The sequence below is a fragment of the Megalobrama amblycephala genome, linkage group LG13, assembly GCF_018812025.1.
Source record: "Megalobrama amblycephala isolate DHTTF-2021 linkage group LG13, ASM1881202v1, whole genome shotgun sequence".
In the NCBI taxonomy this organism is placed as follows: Eukaryota; Metazoa; Chordata; class Actinopteri; order Cypriniformes; family Xenocyprididae; genus Megalobrama; species Megalobrama amblycephala.
This window is the reverse complement of record NC_063056.1, coordinates 21721636-21735700: the sequence shown is the minus strand read 5'-3', so window position 1 is coordinate 21735700 and position 14065 is coordinate 21721636. Positions and strand designations below refer to the sequence as shown.

General features: G+C 36.4%; 1 protein-coding gene across 3 annotated transcripts; it reads left to right on the top strand.

Moving 5' to 3' along the window:
* The first annotated feature begins 24 nt into the window (after positions 1–24).
* On the top strand, positions 25–13016 carry cdc42se1 (CDC42 small effector 1). 3 transcript variants are annotated; one of them, XM_048152759.1, is made up of 5 exons: positions 25–181; positions 1526–1855; positions 6203–6307; positions 10553–10635; positions 10718–13016. In XM_048152759.1, the coding sequence occupies exons 2-4, from the start codon at positions 1802–1804 to the stop codon at positions 10619–10621; spliced, it is 228 nt and encodes a 75-aa protein (XP_048008716.1). In that variant the 5' UTR covers positions 25–181; positions 1526–1801; the 3' UTR covers positions 10622–10635; positions 10718–13016. The 3 variants fall into 3 exon arrangements, with proteins under 3 accessions (XP_048008716.1, XP_048008717.1, XP_048008718.1); XM_048152760.1 differs by having other exon boundaries at positions 31–186; XM_048152761.1 differs by lacking the exon at positions 25–181 and adding an exon at positions 336–445.
* The last annotated feature ends 1049 nt before the right edge of the window (positions 13017–14065 follow it).

Here is a 14065-nt window from a genome sequence, read left to right as displayed (position 1 = left end):
TGTATATATCAGCAGTCCAATGGTGGCGCTGGTGGGCTCTGGTTTGAAGTATTTCCTCATATTAATGGGGGAAACTTCAACCACACCTCAGTGATCTGGGAAACACAGAGTCATTTCCACCCTCAGCTCTCCACACAAGAGGCGCTTCACTCCAGCCCTTCACAGGGACTCTCTTTTGCATGTAAGGTAGCGTTTTTCTTTATATTTTAATTCGTATAAGGAAAAATAACTTTTTCCAAGACTCCGTTGAACTTTATTAATTCATTTGAGTCGCTAACACGGCCCGGTATCGATCGAGCTGGATTGCTGTGCCAAACTTTCAGCAACAGTTGAGTTTGAATAAGAACAGCGCTGGTTGAGTAATAAAGACCAGAAAGATAAGCGATGGACGCTGATAGTCTAGTTCACTTTAGTCGGATTACTCTCTGACAACTTAATCATCGAGGTGCTGTGAGTTGAAACTAGTCGATGGGGAAAAAACATTTATAAACTTTTAGACACTGCTGTATTGTTTTCTTTAACTTCCTCCGGGCTGTTTGTTTTTTCTGCTTGCGGCTCAGTGGTTTGTTTCTTTGTAACGTTTGTAAGCCGTGGTTCCTCGTTTACTTGAGCTCATCTAGGTGTGTTTAGTAACGTTAGCTGTCAGCTTAACAGGTTTCTTGCTCATAATTACACTGATTTTCCGTGTATTTCTCTTAGCTGTAACGGTTTTTCACAGTAAAGGGTTTTACTCAAGAAAGCGGTTGTGTGTCTTTAAAAAATAGTGAACTGCCTTCCTAGACAGCATAAAGAGTCCCATAATTGCTGACTATCTAGACAGCACAGCTCAAAGTTTGAGACGGTTACACAGATTGGGTTGTGCTAATATTATTTGCTATTGTTTGATTTATTTATTATAAACTACCGTGTTGTTTTTTCGACATGCACAGTATTCTTTAAAATTAATTGGAGTACCATGTGCATGTATGAATATATTAATCATTCAATACAAGAATTGTATGTACTATGGTATTATTACTACATGATACGTATGGAAATGTCATGATATTACTCCCTGATACTGCCATCCCAGACAGCAACGTAATGTGGCCCAGATCCGGCCCACATCTGATACATGTGGATTACACACGGACCAGATGTGGGACGGATCTGGGCCGACATTATGTTGCTGTCTGGGATAGTACTTAATTTTCTTTTTACAAAAATGGTAATACTATTCAGAAGTTATTTGGAGTACTACCATATAAATAAATGCCACATTAAATGAAAATGGTAATTGTTCAGTGCCATATTACTTGTCGAAGTACCATGGTACTGTCATTGAAAGAAATATTAAGATATTAAGATTACAAAAACGTTGTATATTTGTCTTGTTTTTAAAGTCAAGATTAGATTTGTCTTATTTGCTTCATTTGTAGTCTGGCATTTCTTGTTTTGTATGTAGTATGTTGTTAAATATATGGTGTGCTTGTATGATGGATTCATGTCTAATTGAAATCATTTTTTTCTTTCTTTCATTAAACAGATTCGTTTGCAACATCACTGCCTCACATAAACCCCACAGTCCCGCAGAATCAACTGGAAATCAGGGGTGCAGAATAACGGAATTTCTGAGGGGTCTTATATATACTTAAAGCAAAGACATCAACAAGGATTCTGCTGTGATCAGGACAGAGGTTTTTTGGACGAGCCACGGCTTATATCGCTGAGTGTTGAGGATTAGATTCTCTGTCTATCTCGTCTCTAAACGGCCTGCAGGGTGGCGAGAGAGAGGAGGGAATCCAACCGGTGTGTGCCGGAGATGAGTGCGTTCTGGCATAAGATTGGTTGCTGTGTGGTAGCCAAACCTCCTCCGGTAAGTGCTTAATTTGGAGAGATTTATAGTTTTATTTCCCAGACTTTCATCATAAAATATTGTTTTACAGTAAAACCTAGTTTTCAAGAATCTGCATGAATCACAGGTATTGATACCAGGCTCCTCTTGAGAGCAACATCTGGACTAATTTCATTAATTTGGTTTTCCCCGTGGCTCATGCGAGTTTTCTGTTCTCTAATCACGCGAAGAATGACTCACGCTGGTCTAGGACAGAAAAGAAACCTTTCAGCTGATGTGAATGTGACCCAGATAGTCTCAGGAGTTTGTCAGGAGTGCAAATGTGTTTTGGAGAGTGAAGCCAGACGTGAAACTCAGATGGACAAAGAATGCTCTGTCATTGGACGGGTGAATGTGTGGAGGTTGCGTCATGGATCTAAATCACTTTGCATGTGAAGGTGGTCTGATAAATGTGCCCATACATGCAAATTTATTATTATGGTAAATGATCAAGAGTTTGAGGCCAGTAAGATTTGTTTTTTAAAGAAATAATACTTTTATTCAGCAAGGATGCATTAAATTGATCATATTTTAAATAAATTCTGTTCTTTTGAACTTTGTTCTATAAATTCTATTAATAAAAATGTATCAGGAGTTTCAACAAAAATATTAAGCAGCACAACTGTTTTCAAAAGTGTTATTAATATGCACCAAATCAGCATATTAGAATGATTTCTGAAGGATCATGTGACACTGAAGACTGGAGTAATGATGCTGAAAATTCATCACAGAAATAAATTATATTTTAAAATACATTAAAGTACAAATCAGCTACATTAAATTGTAATAATGTTTCACAACATTTAGCAAATCGAGGCAACTAATTAGTAAATGGTGTGTATGATTTAGCCTACTATATTTTTCCCTGCATGTGATGTGCAGGGCTTCGTATTGAACAGTAATGTATGATGCATCTAATGTATTTTTGTTAAATTTGTCATGTGCTGTTGTTAAAGGTTGTTAAAATGAGAATTTTATCATCATTTACTCACCCTCATGTTGTTCCAAACCTGTATGAGTTTCTTTCTTCTGCTGAACACAAAATAAGAAATTTTAAAGAATGTTGGTGTCCAGACAGTTTACGGCACCCATTGACTTCCATAGTATTTTTTTTCCTACTTTGAAAGTCAACAGGTGCCGTAAACTGTCTGAACCCACATTCTTGAAAGTATCATCTTTTGTGTTCAACAGAAGAAAGAAAGTCATACAGGTTTGAACTTGAGGGTAAGTAATGACAAAAATTTTCATTTTTGGGTGAACTATCCCTTTAAGTTCACCAAAAATGATAATTGTTGTCATTTACTCACCCTAATGTCATTCTAAGCCCACATGACTTTCTTCAGTAGAACACAAAAGGAGAAGTTTTACAATGTTGACGCTGCTATTTTTCATACAATGAAAATACAGTGACCACTGTCTGTCAAATTCCAAAATGAGCAAAAAGCACCATAAAAGTACTGCATGACTCACATGCTATATTCCATATTTCCTTCTAAAGCCATATAGTTTGATATAAGTTACTCTTCTCTAAAAATGTTATTTTCCACTTCAGCTCTGAAATCTCATTCATGCTTGGGCATATTCAGATGCGTTGTACCAGGTTTTACTTCATATGTTATTGATTCTTGCCCGACTTGATCATGATGCGGCAAGTTTGAAAAGTAGTTTTATGTGAATAATGACTAAAATATAAGTCTGTTCCTCACACAAAATAACCATATGGCTTTAAAAGACTTTTAAAATATAGCATGAGTTATATGGATCTCTTTTATTGGCACTTTTATGACCCTGTTGGCACATGAACAGTCCCTGTCTGTCTTCTTTCATTTCTTTGGAAAAAAGCAAGTTTGGACATTCTGCTAATCTTCTCCTTTTGTGTTGCATGAGCAAAAGTCAAGAGTTTAGAAAAAGTGAGTAAATGATAGCAGTAATTTAATTTTTGGATGGACATTCCCTTTAATATTCACGTGAGAGAGAAAGAGTCATGTTTTTATTTCTAAAATAGCTTAGAATATTTGACAATTCTTTTTGGCTCCATTCAATCTTTGTTAGTCTGTTAGTCGGTTTGTTTTTAGTCTGGATTGGAGTTCTGAGCCAATGATGAGTGACCCAGGTTTACCATGGTCTCCTGTAACAATGACAGGGGGTTCTGAAGGGAAGCTGGCTTCTCCGAGCTGGGAGTGCTCATTCTTTTCCTCCCTCCTTCCTGTTTTTATTTTTAGGTTCTTGTTTGTTCTATTGTTGGGTGGGTGGGGGGCTGAGGTTAGACAGCAGTGGGCATCTGTAACACAGACCAATGCTACTTCCCAGTGCAAGAGCAATTTTCTTATACTGATTTAGATAAAATGATTACCTAAATGTCTCCTTGTATCAGAGAAGGTGATAAGGACTAAAGCATGTGCTATGGGCCATTGGCTATACACAGATTATGAAAGTAAACACCTTTTGAAGGATGTCTGGAGTTGCATAAGAGTTTTGCATTTAAAATATGGTGTTGTAACTTTAGGCTGTTTTTTTTTTATTATTATTCTTTTTATTTTTTACTATAATTATTTTAAAGAGTCATGGAGTTTTGTCACTGTTCTTTGAGGTTCACTTAACCTCAATGTTAATAACGTTTTTTGCACAAAAACAAAATATATATGCAGAAAACACTGAAAAATGATCCATTTTTAAGGGGTGGCTCCTTTAAGGCTTGTCAGCAAATGGCCTCTCCTATGATTGGCTAATGTCATTGCATAGGAAACAGTATCAACAGCCACTCACTATTGCACATGCCTTAGTGTTTTGAAAACATTATCCATGAAAAAATGTAATTTACAGGCAAAGCATTTTGAAATAATTTTCTTACGGTTTGTGATGCAGCTGCTGTCATATCCAATTCAATTCAATTTGTCAAATAAACTTTTTAGTTTTTGTCATATTTAGTCGGCCTTGTCCTGTTTTTTAGTCAAGAGAGATTTTGTTAAAGTTTTTATTTTTTAACTACATTTTAGTCTTTTTTTTTTTTTTTTTTTTTCATCAACAATAATGCATGTTGATATAGTCACAATTTTCTTTTAGTGACCTTATTTTTGTCTCATCATCATCTCGTCTTAGTCATGGGAAGAAAAGCTTGTTGACAAACATTTTTCGTCATAGTTTTTGTTAACAAAATTAACTCGATTTTCAACAAAAGTTTATTTGCAAACTCTCCACACTGCATTCTTCACAAAACAAAATGCACCGAACAAACATATAATTCTCAGATGCGATCCGGGACAGCATTAAATAAACCATCCACTTGTTCCTGATGCTGGGATCCTTCTGAATTATGTACAGAGATGCAAATGAGCTGTTTAAACTGGTCACGTCAAAGCGAAGATTTTTTCAGTCTTCCGTTTGTCCTGTTGTCGACAGATTCAAGTGCGTGGATTATGTCACAAACTGAACACACATCTGTATGCAGTATCCAGCATAGACAGTGTCAGTGGTTTAGAATGGGTTCTGTTTGCTTTTGATGCGACATGGCACTCACAATCACATCAAGTGTAGGCGAATGTCAGCTATTAAACAACTGCATGCCAGTGGGCGGGGCTGATGATGTATAACTATTCATCAATGTCTTGCTCTGGAGGCAGTTATATGCAGATGTATTTGCATAGAAGCTCACTTCTGTGAGTCAGTTTGGTTCATACCAATTGTGAACAGAACAAGAGTTTACATGAACCATACGCAGACCACTTTTTCAAACTGACTCTGGTGCGGCTTGCTTGTACACTTTTACACTAGCCAAATGAACTGAATACTGACATCAAATGATCTCTGGTCTGTTTTTCAGATGAGTCTAGAAGATGTATGTGATGGTTGACAATGTAAACCCATTGCTATACTGTATGTTGTGTTAAATGCACTTTGTTCACTATGGGCAGACAAGTAATGGCATGTATGCCAACACCCCTCCTATGGCACATGATCTCATCAAATAATTATTCTGGTTGTTGATACAATGTTTTTTTTTTTAGATTTACTTATATAATGTCTCACTAACTTTACCGCATAGTCAAGGTCTGAGAAAGAAAGAAAAGAGAAACCGTTGAGTAAATTGTATGACATTTGGGGATTTTTAGAAACTATCCTGTTTATCTTCAGGATGTATCCAGGAATAGATTCCATAGGGAAAAATTAGTGTAATATCACCCAGGCACTGGTATGGTCTATGTATGGTCACATGACAGACTCCACTCACTACACTTATATTGTCAACAACTGTGGCTTAAGTCGCCTGCCATTTAAGTGCTTTGTATCTTTATGCTGGACTTTTTTTAATATAAGCCTTTATGTTCACAGAAGAAGAAACGGAGGAGAATTGACCGTAGCATGATCGGAGAGCCCACAAATTTCGTTCATCTGACACATATAGGCTCTGGTGAAATGGCAGATGGCATGCAGCCGGTAAGATGTTTTATTGTGTTGGTACAGTGGGACTCACTCTTCTTAATGTTTATGGCATGGCTATAATAAATTGACAATGACACAACAAATGCTTCTGCATGGATTCTTTACTAAACCTCAGGGTCATACCGAGAACATCTAAATGGGGTTTGCTGGGATTTTTGTACAAATACACCTGACACCCCCTTTCAAACCTTTTGAAAGTCCCTGATGTTTTTCTTTTGCCCTCTTTTCCTTTCGTTTTTTCCCTTACACCAGCTGCACCTGCCAGTTGTCTGAGCATGTCATGTTTAAAGGGGTTGTTGATTGTGATTTTACCTTTTAGCTTTAGTTAGAGTGTAATGTTTCTGTTAGAGCATAAACCACATCTGCAAAGTTACGACGCTCAAAGTTCAAAGCAAAGGGAGATATTTTCTTTTAAAGAATTCTGTTTAAGGAATTTAGTGACATCACTAACCCTAAAATTTACATAAACCCTGCCCCCAAGAACACGCAACAAAGGGGTGAGGCCATGTTATTGCAATACAGTAACACAAATGCAATAGCATGTCATAAAAGCAAGATGACAACATAAGTTGCAGCATATATTCTCTGGCTATGTAGACATCTTAAAACAGTTCCCACATGAGCGATTTATCATGATGGAATATGCAATCAATAACTTTAAGATAGTTAACTTCACATCAGCAACATAAATTAATCAACTAGCCATTCAGAAATGTCCTGTTGCATTCTACATGTTGTCACTTCTTCTTGAGTCTCTCCATCATTGTCTGACTCCGGTTTGAACATAAAAGTCTGAACAGTTTCTAACATTTTAATTGTGACTGCCTTTGGTAATCGGCACTGCTAACACGAGCTCTTGAAACTCCGCCCTTTTCGTAGGAGCAGCAGCTCATTTGCATTTAAAGGGACACAAAAAAGGAGCGTTTTTGCTCACCTTCAAGAAGTGACAAATTTAACATGCTATAAAAAATTATCTGTGGGGTATTTTGAGCTAAAACTTCACATACACACTCTGGGGACATCATTTACATCTTGTAAAAGTGGCATTATAGGTCCCCTTTAACTGCTTGGCATGGATGTTAAAAAAGTGGTCATCCTGTGCTGCCAAGTCTTTAGTTTCAGTTTTTCTTTGTTATTTTATAATAATAATAATAATAATAATAATAATAATAATATATATTAGTAGTAGTAGTAGTAGTAGTAGTAGTATAAATATATTTTTTTATCATTATCGTCATTATTATTCTTTTTTTATGTAAAGGTATCATAAATATCAAGATGTCTAATGAGCATAGGAGCAATAATATTTCTAATTAGTTTATTTTAGTTTATAAAACCATGAAAAAAATATTTATTTTTTTATGCAAAGACATAAATGTCAAGACTTTGTAAATGTGATGAGCTTGGAAGCACTACTCTTTCTGTTTAGTTTTATTATTTTAAAAATTAATTATTATTATGTAAAGGCTTTATAAATCTAATGAGTTAGGGGGAAATGTATTTGTATTTAGTTTAAGTTTGTAAAAAAAAAAAAAAAGTATTATTCTGTCATACAGGTGTCATAAATCTAATTCCCAAGCAAATTCATGTGTGGTTGAAAAAAGTAGACATGCTGCATGTGTGAGATGTGATACTGAAGTGGGACTTGTGTGAGATCTTAGCTTGTGTTCATTGGGCTGTTGTGTTGTCAAATAAGAAAGGTGAGGAGTTATCTAATCCTGCAGTTCACATAGGGACTGAATACCTGGGCAGAATCAAGCAGACTGCAACTTGCACAGAGGAATGTTGGCGGACGGCCCATCAGAGACAGAATAGAGCTCTTTAAATGAGGAAATGTTCGTCAAGGTCTTTTGCAGTGGTCATTGATTGATTTTTAAGTGGCAATCTTTAGCTTTGTGTGTTGTTTGCAAAATGTACAGCTCTTAGGTGACTCAACACCTCTTAAAAAATGCGCAATTTATACAATGGCAGCTTTAATAGTTGTATCAAAGCAAAGGCTGAACCTGTTAACAATACTCTGCTGATAGTTGAAACTTTCAGTGATAAGCAGTATTGGTTGATATCGGCCTTTCATAGTCCATGTGATGTGCTGATTGTTGAACACAGGTGATTGACCTGCTGGGTTTTCCCTTGTGCTTCTGTTCTTTTGTGTTGTACTGGGAAATTGTGTATAGAATGAACCAGAGAAAATGGACTTCCTTCTCATTCTGCTGTGAGATTCAGTGTTCCTGAGACACATGATGTAACAATGGGTGTGACGCTGTGAAGAGCTCTGTGTGTGAAACAGGCTTGTTGATGCATGAAGGATGTAGTTTTTTTTTTTTTTTCAGCTCCACCTCTAGAAGTGTGAAACTCTTTTACAGTTTATGCATCATGCAGCATTGATGTAATCCAGTGTTTTATCTTATTAACAGTATGCCACATAAACCAAAGCTTCATTTGCAAAGACAGCACATAATACAATTTAGGACTCCCCTCGACTAAAGATTTTTAGTAGTCGTTGATTTGAGCGATTAGTCGACTAATTGTGTGTTTTATTAATAAACCATGTAAATCATAATAATGAGCTTTTATAATAATACATAGCTGAATCAGCGGTCAAACATGTGGTGTGAAAAAACAGGAGACTAAACATTTTAATATTTTATTGATAAACTAGTGTTTTGTGTGTGTTCAGCTGCAGAGAGGAAGTCGACGATGCCGACTCATCTCAGTAGTGGACGGATTACATAATCTGAAAATATTTGTTTTAGATTTGAATTGGCTCATGTAAAAGTAGACATTTCAAACTTATAGCATATACTTGCCTCACAGATATGAAAAATATATCTGAGTTTCGGTTCGTTTTTGTGATAATAATAGCACACATTTATCTAGGTTAACATTAGAGTGAGCAGACTTGTAAAGTTGCTACTATTTACATGTTTCAAGTGATAAGCCATGTCGATGAATTATGAATGATATAGGCAAATGTTTGGATTTCCTGCCGTTAATGATCTGTCCATCACAGAATGTCTGATTTCGGCACTTCCTGTGGAGATTTATTTTTTCTTTTTCTGCGACTAACCGATTAATACCAGTTTTGGTCGACTAAGCTTCTTCTCACCGACTAACGGTTAGTCGACTATTAGGGGGCAGCCCTATTACAATTTTTGTTGTTGTTGTTAATAAATAATATATTTTTCAAGATATCACCTTTCATGTAGTGTGTAATATAGCTGTTTGTGAATGTAAAAGGTCTGCAAAATTTTAAAACATCGAAGTGGATGACAATTAACATTATTGTCTCCTAAAAGAAAGAATCGACTCTAAACTGCTGAAACGAGTTGTCAGCAATTCCAGTCTTACTTCCTGTTACAAACCTTTGCAACAATGTAAAACATTTGCATAAAGCCAGCCTGTGGTATTCATTGGCTGCCCACAAACAACGTCTACTTTGACAAATCATACTGTAGTTGTAGCTGACGCCTGGAAGAGTTTGGTTTGTGTTGTCGACATGTTGAGAAGATGCTGTTTTCAGCGCTGCAATCTACTTTGCATTCACTTCAAAAGGTTAAGGACTTGCTCGGGAATTGATATAGCAAAACCGACGCCATCATTACTGTTTGTATCACTGTGTATACAAGCACTGAGGAAGCCACTAGAGCTGAAATTCAGATGTAGTAATAGGTGTTTCGTTTTTGACACGTGATGTTAACGGTAGACCAGTCACAAAAGACTGGGCCATCTGACCAATCAGAGCAGAGTAGGCTCTCGAAAAGGTGGAATTTAGAGAGACTAAAAATAATTTGTTTCAAAGATTCAGACACTGAGGTGATGTGCAATGTATATTATGAGAAAAAGTGTTTTTTTTACATTGGATGCATGTAAACCTATTGTAGGAGACCTTCAAAACAAAATTAGGAACCTTTTAAAATGGCATAATAAGGCACTTTAATGTTGGGATCCTTCGGAAGAATGTTTTTGCTGCTCCGTTTCAATTACGGCTCTTTTGTTTGACACAGAGGTTTTGCATTCTGAAAGTTACTGTATTTTCCTAGTACAGCAGACTATTTTACCTCAAAACATTGAGGAATCAAATTGTCCTTTATGGCCACTTTAAGACTATCAAGGGAAAATTACTATAACAAACACATCTATACTTTTAGTAGTAAAGTGAACTTCTGTTTTTGGACTTTTTGTTAATAATTATGCATGTTTTCCAAGCCGATAACCTGATTGTGTCATTTCCTCTTGCAGTCTGGCCCAATACAGGAACAAATGAGATCCAAAGTGCCTCACGCTAATGGACGAAACAGCTTGTTATAGCCTGTATTTTACCTGTGAGTATGAACACGCACACTCTTCCTCCCCATCCTTTCACGTTCACTCAATTTTAACCATAGACCCTCATCTGTTCCCCAGGATTTTTTTGTTTTTGTTTTTACCCCAAGCTCCAAAGTGTCCTCAGCAGAACTTGTCCAGCTAGCAGAACTGTACCAGTTAGGAGGAGATACAGAGCAGATTTTGATTTAAAAAAACAACAACCTCCGACTGCTGCAGCTACAAACATGGACGCCACCTCTGCAGGTTTATGTTTTGGATCCTCTGGAATGTTTCAGAGGAGACATTTGTTATTAAATTTGGACCTGATTGTATGAGAGCGCCTGACAAAGAGTGTGAATGTGTGACGTGTGCATTTGAGACGCTGACTGTGCTTGCTGTGGAAGAGGAAAGGCTCTTATCGCTTTGACAAAGGGGACTATTTGACTGCCTTCCCAAAGTTATAACCAGCATGTTTGTCATAGTCTGTCATTGATAAGGATGTGTGCAAATGTGTGTTTACTTTTGTTTTGTAATGGAAATATATGTGCACCTATACCATTACAGTGTCTCCAGCTGCTTGTCATTAACAGTTGCACAAATTGGTGTTGATTAGTGTATGATAAAAAAGCTCATCTGGAATGTGTATAGTAGATGGATATAGTATGAAAATATGGATTTGTTTTTCCCCTGCATGCCTGATATTGCATTTACAAAGGCCGATCCCTTCCCCCAATTAATTTTAAGTCGTTCCTTCCAACTCCATATAACTGAGGAAATTTTTTTGATAAATCTTCATGCAGGACATCAATTCATATTGACATCATGACTGTTGAGCTGCAAATTAAAGGCATGTATGACCTTATATTCCAAGTTTTCTGAAGTTATATGTTTGCTTCATGAGATTAACAGACCAAATGTGTTATTATTTGCTGATAATAGTCACCTCAAGTGAGCTGTTGAACGGATAGTTCACCCAAAATTGAAAATTCTGTCAACTCCCATTGGACCCCATTGACTTCCATAGTATTGGGGGTAAAAAATACTATGGAAGTCAATAGAGGCAATCAACTGGTTAGCCATATCCTTCAAAACATCTTGTTTTGTGTTCAGCAGAAGAAAGAAATTCATACAGGTTTGGAACAACTTGAGGGTGAGTAAATGATGACAGAATTTTCATTTTTGGATGAACTATCCTTTTAACTGGAGAATTATTGTTTCAGAAATATTTAAGTCAATAATTTGGGATCATATGGCTTCAGACGACTTGGAATATAAAGAGAGTATTACATTGGTTTTGTGCACCATATTTGGTGCTTTTTTATTATTTACATTTTTTGGGGGCAGCAACTAACATATGCACAATTGTTGTATTGACAAAAATTCATAAATTCTTCAAAGTCTCCACTGTAAAAGAAAAAAAAAAGAGTATCAGCATCTGAGTTTGGAACAATGGGAGGGTGAGTAAATGATATTTTGTTTTTAGGTGAATTATTGCTAAGTATTAGAAATAGGCTATTACCTGACTATCTGAGTTGAGACTTTGAACAGTGGATACATTCAGGCTTCCTGCCAACAGCGAGCCACTGCCCTTTGTCATTTAAACCTCACATTTAGTCTCACTTTCACACATGAAGCTCCACCCCACACAAGCTTGAACACACGCTCTGTTTCCAGCCCTCGCACGGCACCATGATTAAATCACTGATTTACACACACACACACTTTGTATACTTTACTCTGTACTTTGTTTTGAATACTGCTCAGTGTAGCACAATGTTGGGCTGAAATGATAAACAATATGTTTTTGCTTGTAATTGTGATGTTGTATTTTAAATGCATTGCTCTGCAAGATCCCAAACTGTAATTTACTTTTAGTGTTTGCTGTAATTTGCTAGAAAATGTCATAGGAAAAACTGTGCGTAGTGAAAGCTTTCAGAATGTGCATGCTGCTTTTAGAAATCCAATTTTTTTTTACTGTATTTGTAGAGTGGAGCTGCCCGGTGGCGCTCTAGAAATGCATTTCATTCTTAGGAGACGGTGTAGAGGAACATGCAGATGTTTGCATCTCAGCCAAAGACCTCAACAGCTCCCTTAACTTAATTATGCATGTTGCTTGCAGACTTTCTCACTTTTTGGTTTTGTTTGTGTGACTGTTTGAAAGCCATGATGTTTGTGCAAAGCACTCATTATGCCCTTATTCTTAATACTTTTCCTTTTGTTGTTCCTTACTTTTTAATTTTTTTTTTTTTTTTTTTGTATAAATGTCTTTTAGTTTATTAGTCCAGCTGATTGATTGTGATCAAATGGGAGCAGTAATAGTGTTCTGTTCATATGGCATGGTAATGATGCATCCTTTTGTTGTGCTTTGATTTGCAACAATACAGTTGTACAAAGAACAGTCTTGTTGTTGTTTTTTTGAGACATAAAAATATTGTCTAAAGTGTAAAAATTCTCTTGGGATAATTTGATAAGTGGATTGACATGTTTATGTTAACCAAACATTTAAATGTGCAATAAGTGATTCTCTACAGAATTTTTTTTTGTTATACTGGTAAAAGGGTTAGTTCACCCAAAAATGAAAAGCAGTGTTTTGAAAATCGGCCATCACTAGATTTGTTTTTTGGCGCACAAAAAATATTCTCGTCGCTTTATAATAAGGTTGAACCACTGTAGTCACGTGAACTGTTTTAAATATGTTTTTACTACCTTTCTGGACATCTGAAAGTGTTAATTATTTTGCTGGCAATAGAGGCCTCACTGAGCCATCGGATTTTATCAAAAATATCTTAATTTGTGCTCCGAAGATGAACAAAGGTCTTGTGGGTGTGGAACAACATGAGGGTGAGTAATTAATGACATAATTTTCATTTTTGGGTGAATTAACCTTTTAAAAGTCTCCTCCTATCCTGATAGCAATCAGTTAAACGGTCTAAGTTTTATTTTTTACATTTATCAAATGTGGAAGGTGTAGGACCATAAAATGTAAGTCCAATCATTATATTCGGTCCGAATTAAATAATACAATGTCCTACCTACATGATAACGTATGTTTTTACATAGCCTTGTGGCTCCTGCACCCTGTTAGATGCTCTGCAGAGTTTATACCAATATCTATAGCCCAGTTTATACAGACAGGCCTCAGTCATGGAGCACCGCAAACAAACAGCAGCCACTTTTTACAGTTCCTACCAAATCAAAACAAGCTTATCACTTCATAACTACTGTAATTATGAGATGACAACCCGTGATGTTCTAACCGGAACTGTTCAGTCTGACTCGGAATTATGCATATCCATGTCAACAGCATCAACACCGAAATTAATCTGCAGCAGTCAGGTAGGCTACAAGTTGTTTACGTTCATTATTATTGTAATGTTATGTCATGAGGTAGTTTAAGGGTCTCTTGTGACGCTTTGCCAAGAGCAGGTGTGTTTGTGTGCGGGTGCA

Bases quoted from the DNA above. Each gene is read 5' to 3' on its own strand.
- cdc42se1 (XM_048152759.1), top strand. From the start codon at position 1,802: ATGAGTGCGTTCTGGCATAAGATTGGTTGCTGTGTGGTAGCCAAACCT. The intron at 1,856-6,202 runs GTAAGTGCTTAA...TTATGTTCACAG, and splicing joins TGGTAGCCAAACCTCCTCCG to AAGAAGAAACGGAGGAGAAT. The intron at 6,308-10,552 runs GTAAGATGTTTT...TTCCTCTTGCAG, and splicing joins TGGCAGATGGCATGCAGCCG to TCTGGCCCAATACAGGAACA.